The 10,306-nt window shown below is 29.8% G+C and overlaps 1 protein-coding gene across 1 annotated transcript; it reads left to right on the top strand.

Annotated features, from left to right (window-relative positions):
* The first annotated feature begins 1,605 nt into the window (after nt 1-1,605).
* LOC101496133 (BTB/POZ domain-containing protein At5g48800) lies at nt 1,606-5,466 on the top strand. Its single transcript, XM_004506539.4, has 4 exons — nt 1,606-1,913; nt 2,922-2,988; nt 3,113-4,279; nt 4,681-5,466. The coding sequence occupies exons 1-4, from the start codon at nt 1,834-1,836 to the stop codon at nt 5,215-5,217; spliced, it is 1,851 nt and encodes a 616-aa protein (XP_004506596.1). The 5' UTR covers nt 1,606-1,833; the 3' UTR covers nt 5,218-5,466.
* Nucleotides 5,467-10,306: the final 4,840 nt, after the last annotated feature.

Genomic DNA, 10,306 nt, shown 5'->3' with positions numbered 1-10,306 from the left:
AATAATGGTTTGAATTTTCCACTAATAATTAACATTGTTGACAAAAAGCACACTATTTATTCAAGAACTGTTTGTGTGTATAAATTTTTTAGGGAGTTAATTCCCGAGTTGATTATTTTAAGAAAATATTTGTACTCTTTTAAGGGATAATATGGATGTGATGTATCTTTCTAAAATAACTTTTTAGTTTAAATATATATTTTATTTTAATTTTTTAGAGTAAATATATTTATTGTTCGTAAAAAAAAATGTCAATCAATACGTAGACAGTCTTTTACAAGTTTTTTAATAATAGTCTCTAATGGAATGATTAATCAATCCTAATTTTGTATTTGAAAAAACTATTTATGGATTAGATTTGATTTTACATTTTTCTCATTTTATTTTTATCCTTATGTTTTTTCCATTATAAATAAATAATAGATTTCGGTTTATCTTATGAATTTGGGTTTATTGTAGTTACTGATTATATACATGCATATAGTCGGTGACGCGTATCCATTCAATCAAAGATTATACAATCTAAATCTCAAAATTGATAATTTAATTTAAAATAAATTAAAATTTATTTAAAATCTGAATCGTTCAATTTATCACGAAATCATTGAAAATTTAAAATATTTATTACGACTACAACTATGGTTACATATGCAATTTAAAATTTTGATATTCGTTCATATTTTGTTGTCTATAGACAATTATCTACAACTTTTAATAAAACTAGAGCTGAAAAATCATCAAGAGAGAACAGCTCAAAAATATATTTGCAAGAAACTTATTTACCTCAAACCAATGAATTAAATAAATTAAATTACGTTTTTTTATAACTGAATTTATTTTACTTTCGAACAAATTGAATGTAATAAAAGACAATGAAACCGAACACTAATTGATTCATCATGGAGTAATAACTTATAGTCATTTTGAAATTCAAACCATTACTTCATAGTGTACACACCAAGAGTAGTTACTATACATTGTTGCCTTTAGAAGAAAAAAAAGACACTATACACTATAACATGATTACATGTTCGATCACTAGTCGGTGTATATAAAAGGAACTTAAAATCTAAACGGTCTAGTTTTACGATACTGTCAATTGTATTGTATCTATTAATGATTTACAGTCGACTACACTATACAATTTAATTTGGTATAAAAGTGTATAAGATGATAATCATTATCTTATTAAAATTATTTTATGAACATCAATTTTTTCATACACATACAAATTAATTACGTGCAAAAATATAATTAATTTAATTGATTCAATATTTTTAATTTACATCACTTTAAAAATCACAATTAACCATTTTTTTACAAAAAAAAATCATAATTACTCATATATTGAATATTTCATCACATTTTTAATCGTAATTTAAATTAACCATTTACTCAATTAAATTATCTACATATTTTACGTGATGAACATAAAGTTGATATCTATATTATCTTGGCGGATCTGAATTTCGGTTAAGAATACCCTTAAGATTTTTCCAGAAAATGATTGTTAGTTTTTGAACAAAATAATTGGAAACAATATTATATATTATATGTAACGTATAAAAGAAGTATGAAGAAAGCAAGGTATGTCCCACAAAAGAGGCCCATTTACTTTGGACAATTGCAATCTATGCATTTGATCACCAACTGTTCAACGAAAATGGCCAAAGAACTACCACAACACCAACATCTTCAACTAAGTCACTCTCTCTTTCTTCACTTCACTACCATTACCTTAAACTCACTATTACTACACTTTTATTTTCTTTACATTCTTTTCTTCTGTTTCTTAACATAAACTTTCTGTGCTTTTTTCTCTCACTATCTAATATGGACCGTACTACTGACAAACATCAGCAACAACAGCAGTTGTCTTTGGCAAAGAATGGCAGACAAAGATACAATGAATGGTTTGTTTCATGCTTTTCTTACTTTGAGTTTTATGTTCAATGGTTGTTTTAGTTTTTTTTGTTTGATTCATAGAAAAATTGTTACTTGAATTGAAGAGTGTGTTTTTGTTTGTGTTGTTGTGTACTTGTTTTTTTTGTGGCATTTTAGTTACTATCATGTGTGTTTTGAGTAGTGTTCCTGATTAAATTGACCAATGACCGGTGTGTGGCCGTTGGTCGATTTTAGTTGGAACAAGTAGTTTGTTCAATCTTTTCTTTGTGAATTGTGATCTATTATGCAGTAAATCTGTGGTTTTTCATGCATTTTTATATTTTTGCTAATTAATTTTGGTTTTGCTGAATATTTTTGTGTTACTGGCTTTTTCTTTGATTCTGTTCTGAACTTGTTGCTGGAATGGAATGATCAAAGATCTGTTTTTAACTAATATTGTTATGACTTATGAGATGATGTTATAATGTATCTCAATTGTGGATCTTCTATGTTATCAATTAGTTCTTCTACCTTCTGATTTTTGTGAACTATTGTTTGAACTGTTTCATTTTCCTATTTGTGATTCTGAATTTGTCATAGCAAATGCTATTCTTATTTGTCTTGTTATATAAGTTGATTTTATGATTTTTCCTGTATTTATTTTCCTGTGTAAGAGGCCCTTAACAGTGTTGTTCTTTTGAAATCATAAATTGGTCCTTTGGATGATCTAGGCCATGATTGGATAAACAACTTAATTAAAAGTTTATAGCTAAACATTTATCATATAAGTGCTTATGAATACGCTATTTCTATAATTCTATTAACAGAAGATAAAATATAGTCAAACTGTTTTTATAAATTATAAGTTGTTTTCATAAGCTATTCTAGAGGGTTTACAAAAATAAGCTGAAAACAACTTATGGACATTTATAAGTTGTTTTCACAAACTCTTTCAAACAATCTCACAGGTGCTTATGTTAGTAGATAAGTTAAAAAAAAACACTTTAAAAAGACACTTACTCGTTACCATTTTGCAGGATTTTTCGCGATGTACCAAGTGATATAACTATAGAAGTGAATGGAGTAACATTTTCATTACACAAGGTAAGTACTTTCTTAAGTTAATTTGAGTATTTTTTTTCATGATTGTTGATGATGACATGCAAGACAATAACTATGCATCATTTCATTCTATGATTGTACTAAGTTTACTCATTTCGGTATGTAGTTTCCTCTCGTTTCTCGAAGTGGACGAATCCGGAGGTTAGTTGCAGAACACAGAGATTCTGATATCTCAAGAGTTGAGCTTCTTAATCTACCGGGAGGTGCTGAATGTTTTGAGTTGGCTGCCAAATTCTGTTACGGCATAAACTTTGAAATTACATCCACAAATGTTGCACAGCTATGTTGTGTTTCCGATTACCTTGAAATGACCGAAGATTTCTCAAAAGACAACTTAAGTTCGCGGGCCGAGGAATATCTTGATTGCATTGTCTGCAAAAATCTTGAAATGTGTGTTGAAGTCTTGCAACAATGCGAAAGCCTGATTCCTCTAGCTGATGAGATGAGAATAGTTACTCGTTGCATCGATGCAATAGCTTCGAAAGCTTGTGCTGAGCAAATAGCTTCGAGTTTTTCAAGATTAGAGTATAGCAGCTCAGGTAGGTTGCATATGAGCAGGCAGGCCAAATGTGATGGTGATTGGTGGATAGAAGATCTGTCTGGTCTAAGAATTGACATTTATCAACGAGTCATAACAGCGATGAAATGTCGTGGTGTTCGGCCAGAAAGTATTGGTGCTTCCCTTGTGAATTATGCAGAGAAAGAGTTGACAAAGAAATCAAGCTTGTGGAATCAGTCTAGCCAAAATAAAGTTGATTCAAATTCAACTTTGCACGAAAAGCTTGTGGTTGAGACTATTGTCAGCCTTTTGCCTGTTGAGAAGCTCGCTATACCGATCAATTTCCTTTTCGGGCTGCTGCGAAGTGCGGTCATGCTCGATTGCACAATTGCATCTAGACTTGATTTGGAAAGAAGGATTGGATCACAGTTGGATCAGTCCACACTAGATGATATTTTGATTCCATCTTTCAAGCATGGAGGTGATACCTTATTTGATGTTGACACAGTTCATAGACTTTTAGTAAATTTCTGTCAGCAGGATGATAGTGATGATGATCTTGAAGACGGTTCTCTTTTCGAATCCGATAGTCCTCGTTCACCCTCACAAACTTCGTTAGTAAAGGTGTCGAAGTTAGTGGACAATTACCTTGCTGAAATTGCCCCTGATGTGAACTTGAAGCTTTCTAAGTTTTTGGTCATTGCAGAAACATTGCCGGAACATGCACGAACCGTTCATGACGGCTTATATCGAGCTATCGATATTTACTTAAAAGTATGTCTTTGTCATCTTTGCTTCAAGATTTTGTTATTTTCACTAACAAGTTTCAAGATACGTGCCTTGTCTCTCTTTTCTCTAAGTGGTTTAAAAAATTGTGTACAAAACAGAAAATTGATTATACAAGATATGCATTTCATTCATACAAATTTCTTGAATTAAATCTATGTTGTAAGGATTTGGTTTCCCTAAATTAAGAGTGCACTTTTGAAAATAAAGTAAAGAGTATAGCAATCTTAACTAATATGTTTTTTTATTCAAACGGTTATAACTCTTACTTTATTCTCTATATTTAGAAAAATAATTTAATCAACATGTACTGGCAGTGTAAAAATGTCTTCTATATGCAATTTGAAGTTGATTCTTATAGTTGATTATTTCTGAAAATGCATTTTCAGGCACATCAAAGTTTGTCAGATTTGGACAAGAAGAAACTATGCAAGTTAATTGATTTTCAAAAGCTTTCTCAAGAAGCCGGAGCGCACGCCGCGCAAAACGAGCGCCTTCCTCTACAATCAATAGTGCAAGTTCTATATTTTGAACAACTAAAGCTAAGAAATAATTTGTCCTCCACCAATGTTGATGATGACCAAAAGCCAATCCACCAATCATGGCGCATAAGTAGTGGTGCACTAAGCGCAGCAATGTCTCCACGCGACAACTACGCATCATTGAGGCGTGAAAACCGCGAGCTAAAACTCGAGTTGGCTCGACTTAGAATGAGACTAAATGATCTAGAGAGGGAGCATGTTTGCATGAAGAGGGATATGGCGAAGTCCGGATCGCGTAAATTTATGAGTTCTTTTTCGAAAAAAATTAGTAAGCTTAGTCTCTTTGCAGGACATAGTTCATCCAAAGGATCAAGTTCTCCATCTAGGAATTCTCATAGAACAGATTCAAAGGTTATTGAGAGAACTTGTGCTAGCACAGAATAGGTATTATTTTTTTTCTTGTTTTAATCCTTAAGTGTATTAAATAGTGACATATTCACTTTATTATTCATTATCTTTGTTCCTTTTGGAAACTTATGTGTTAGTACTACTAGGACTTTTCTCTTGCTTGTAGGTTCTGTTTTTTTTTTGGGATTGTAGCAATAGCTTCTTTTAACTAGTGTGTATAAAATGTTGACATGAATGTTAAAAAGTATATGATATAACTATAAGGGTGATATTCTTGTTTTGAAAGTTCACTTTGTTACTTTTGGCATTTGTAGATCGGTTAATGATGTTGACACGAGTAATAATATTAGAAAATGAATTAATTGAATGTAATCAATAAGTCAGTATCGTGTTGGTATTTGTCAGTGTCGTACGTGTCAGACACCAGGACCTAACTCTGTTCACAAGTGTCGGTGGTTCGATGCTATAAAGGAAAAGAGGAGTATTTTGAATTCGAACCCGCGCCTTAACATATTGAATGTATTTACAACTACCATTTGAGTTGTACATTTGCTTAGTGTGTGTTAAGTATATCAATAAAATTCAATTTCATGAAGTGCTCATTCCCACTAAAAACCTAGGCGCCACACATTTGTTTCTCCTCTCTTTCTTCGTCATTTTGATCGTAGAAGAGACATGATTTGGGACCATTTTTTTTCTTCGAAATAATCCTCTAGGTCGTTTTTCTTCTGTCCTTATACATAAATAAGTGATTTTCACACAAATTTATTTTTCTTTGTGTTTTACCATTATGTCGTCAATTAAGTGTGACATTATTTTATTTTTCTGTCTCGATACAATGTTCATTTTACTCAGATTGACAAATTAATTTCAATTTAGATCTGACAAATTAAATCAATAATTTCAACGTCGTCAATGTTGCAGATCCAGATACATGAAATTTCGATCACTTTAATTTTTTCAAATTTGTAAGTATTTTGTCGTTTTATGTCATTAACTTAAGTGTTTTGAATATATTCGTAAATTCATCATTTTCATTTTTAGCAAATTTGTATATGTATTATTTTCGATCGATATACTCTATTAATATGAATGAATAAATATTGTTTTTAAGTATAAAAAAATAGTTTTCCGTTTCTTTTTTTGTTTTTTTTTTAAAAAAAATCAACTCATTATTAATTTTGGGTGCAAGCATGGCAACATGGAATGATGCTAACGTTCATTCTCTGCGCGTGTTACCATTACCATAATTAATAAATAAAGAGTGGTAATAATAAATATAACCCGCATGCAAACTCAGACATGATCACGGTGTTCCAAGCTTTTTTATTTATTTTTTCTTCTTTTCTAGGAAAAGAAATCAGTAGATTTTCTTCTTTTTTTTTTTCTTTTAAACGTTAGAAATATTCAATATTCAGTTCACTTAATATTAGTTAATAAATTTCTATTAAAGTTAAATTGATTAAAGAGTATTTAAATCCGAGTCTTAGTTGAAATAATCACTCACCAATTTTTATTTATATGTCAATTGTGTCAACAATCTTAATCCAACATAAACATAGAAGAGAAAGAAGAGAAAGGTGGCTGTACTTTTATAAGCAAATGAACAAAACTTAATGTATTAGTGTTACAATAGATATATATACTAGAAAATATAAATGTCTAAAATATCCTTACTATTAACATATAATAGCAGTATTATATAACATTTTCCCTAAAACTCACGATGCATTAAAAGGAAGTATCGATAGTATATCAACCAAAAAATAAAAAAATTTAATTGAATGCATCTTTGCGAACAAATTAACCATTTGTAAGGAGGATGAGACAAACGGAAGAGTAATGGTTCCATGGTGAAGATGATGACAAGTAAAATGACAATCAATTTCACTGTACTTGGTGAATTCATGAAAGACCGAGTTATGAGCAATTTGAATAGCACTATTGTTATCGCAGTGCATCAGAGTTGGCTTAGAAAGAGAGATACTCATATCATATGTAACGCCCCAAATTTTTGATCCAAATATTACATAAAAATATTTATTTTCTTTTAGAAACAACTATTTTTTTTTTCTTATGAGTAATTCATCATGTAATAAATTGATATGCGTAAGAAAATAACTTGATATATTTTTTTTTCGTAAAAGAACGTAATGTAATTTACTAAAATATTATTTATTTATTTGCAAAATTAATATTCCAATGGTTAGATCGATATTCATTTATGGTCTAAAATAAAATAAATCCTCTTTAAGTGAAATTCAAAAGAAACAAGGTTGACTGAAATTAATGACATTCAATTATTTACTAGCGAATGAAATCTCACTTCCACATTTCTATTAAAGGTTAATGATGACAAATAAATAACTTTACAATGTACCACAAAATTTTTAGTAATACAAAACATTATTTTTAAGTAAAAGTCTCATTTTCCCCCGCGCGTACACCAATCAAATATCATTCATGCAACTTTTTGAGATCATTAGTACCTAAATGTTGGTGTAAGGGGTCAGTTCATCCCACAGCAAAAATTAAACCAAATAATAAATTACCAGCCATAAAATATGAATATAAAATCTTTTCGTAATAAAAGATTTAAATAAATTGATTCTTTAATAGTTCTCAAAGGGGTATCAAAATCATAAAACATATCTAAATGAATCAAGTAGCAACCGTAGAACAAATAATTATATCAAAATAAAAATAACAATAAAATGTATGCACGTTATGCATGCTCTTAAATATATATGATCCGGATATAACCAGCCACACAGGCGTCCACACAGATGCATATGATATGTCATGAAATGATAATGATGCTCAAAATGTACATGTCACCACTCACTTAAATAATCACACAAATCATCAGCCACTTAGGCAACCACAAAGATAACGATATTTAAGACACAAGTCACCAGCCACTTAAGCAACCACAAAGATAACGATATTTAAGACACAAGTCACCAGCCACTTAAGCAACCACAAAGATAACGATATTTAAGACACAAGTCACCAGCCACTTAAGCAACCACAAAGATAACGATATTTAAAACACAAATCACCAGCCACTTAGGCAACCACAAAGATAAAATATTTTAGATTAAATTTTTTTAATCACATAAGACATCAAATTTATATTCTCATGGATGTTCATAGTTATAGCTCAATAACTTCAACACAACAAATATGCACGTGAACAAATATGTCAAAATCACCACTTTCATTTTAATAATCCATAAGATTCGATTTGACTACGTGTTATTGATAACTTTATAAAAATTATAACTTTATAATTAAATACTCTAAAACACGTAAACACTAAAAATTTCACTACAAACATATTTATCAAGATATAATAATAAAAATATACCACTATAATTAATTTCATCAAGATAGAGGTATTAAAAAAAATAATCAAAGCATTACAGTTAATTTCTCTACGACGAAAATAAAATCAACCTTTTTCTTTTAAGACATCCAGACATTAAATCAATATCTTACGAATCGCTAATTTAATATCTAGTCTAACTCAGCATGGGGAAAAGCCCTTACGTTGGACGCTTTCCTTCCACGTAACACTATATAGCCCTCGAAAAAATCTCATAAAGATGAAGGAACAAAAGCTTAGAGCTCCCACAAGAAAGAGAGGTAATATGTGGGTGGTTGTTTAAGTAACTTGAAAATATTTGAGATAAGGAAAATATAATGTTGTGAATGGAGACGTGAAGCTGATTAGAGAAAGAGAGTAATTTTTCTCATTGAGGTTAATTGCACACATCAATAATGTATTCAATTGAAATAATATCATTCAATGACCAACCGTTATGAATTAATTGACATTCATGTACACTTATTCTTGCTTGTTACACAATAAAGTAGAAAACACACGGTTTTATAGTTAAATGCTATTAACAATAAAATATAGTGTGGATGATTAAATTTTGACCAAAATTGACTTGGTCATTGTTCACTCTAAAAAAATACTCCTACAAGTTTTAATTAATTACTAACAAAACCCCAACAATTAATTAATTAATATAAATATACTTCATCAAATAATTAAAATTAGAGGAACAATTATCTTACTATTGTCACGCTAAATTAATTAAATAAAATATATAAATAAAACTAATGATTTTCACTAATTCTATTATCTCCTTGGTTAAATACTTATTTGGTCTAAAATAAAACTAATAAATGATATAACTTCTATAAATTATAATTTAATTAAATAATTCAACTAATGTTTTCATCAACTAAAATAAATCAAGTAAGACAAAAATATCACTGCAGGTCACGTATAAAAATAAAGTCAATGTATCTAACACATCAATTTCATGGTTATCGAAAATAATCAAATAAATAAAATATACAGTTGTCCACGTATGAAATAATTATGCCATAAACCGTTCTAATGTAATTGTCACACCAAAACAATTAAATAAAAATAAAGGTTATAACTATTCAAGTAAAATAGGGAGTTGTAAATTTTAATTTAATTTCTTTACGGGTAGAATAAATTATTAATTAAATAATAAATTACGAAAATTACTAAAAGACACATATATAATATATATGAAAATATTGGGGTGTTACATCATACAAAAGCTAATGCAACCAAATTATTTCAGCAGTAATGGACAACATAACACGATATTCAACTTTTGTAGAAAAGCGAGAGACAATGTTCGATATTTTACTCTTTCAAGAAATAATATAGTCTCCAAGAAAGATACAAAATCTTGTGGTGGACTTGCAATCTATGGGGTCACTAGTCCAATCATCATCAAAATAAGGACGTAACTCCAATGAAGACGGTGACGGAACGAGAAGGCTTTGAAATTGAGTTCCCCGAAGATAATGAAGAACAATTGCCCAATGAATTGTAGTGGGGGGCAACAAACTGACTAACAACGGGTGCATTTGATCTGTAATAGAGTAAGTACTAGACACGACAAGACAGTACAAAACAGAACATTACAGGACAAACTTTTTGTATTGTATGATTTTTGATGGCCAATGAAAAACAAAAATCAAATAACATGAAATTTACTACAATATCTTTTATGATATCTATAAACGTTTATGACGATAAATATAAATAGACGGGGAGAAAGAGAAGATA

Source organism: Cicer arietinum, chromosome 6, assembly GCF_000331145.2.
Source record: "Cicer arietinum cultivar CDC Frontier isolate Library 1 chromosome 6, Cicar.CDCFrontier_v2.0, whole genome shotgun sequence".
NCBI lineage: Eukaryota > Viridiplantae > Streptophyta > Magnoliopsida > Fabales > Fabaceae > Cicer > Cicer arietinum.
Note: the sequence above shows the minus strand (reverse complement) of the source record. Positions and strands in the feature narration are given on the sequence as shown.

What these genes read in the sequence shown, in the direction of transcription:
- LOC101496133 (XM_004506539.4), top strand. Translation starts at nt 1,834, where the DNA reads ATGGACCGTACTACTGACAAACATCAGCAACAACAGCAGTTGTCTTTG. An exon ending in AGACAAAGATACAATGAATG is followed by an intron (nt 1,914 to 2,921) that starts GTTTGTTTCATG and finishes ACCATTTTGCAG; the next exon opens with GATTTTTCGCGATGTACCAA. An exon ending in TAACATTTTCATTACACAAG is followed by an intron (nt 2,989 to 3,112) that starts GTAAGTACTTTC and finishes TTCGGTATGTAG; the next exon opens with TTTCCTCTCGTTTCTCGAAG.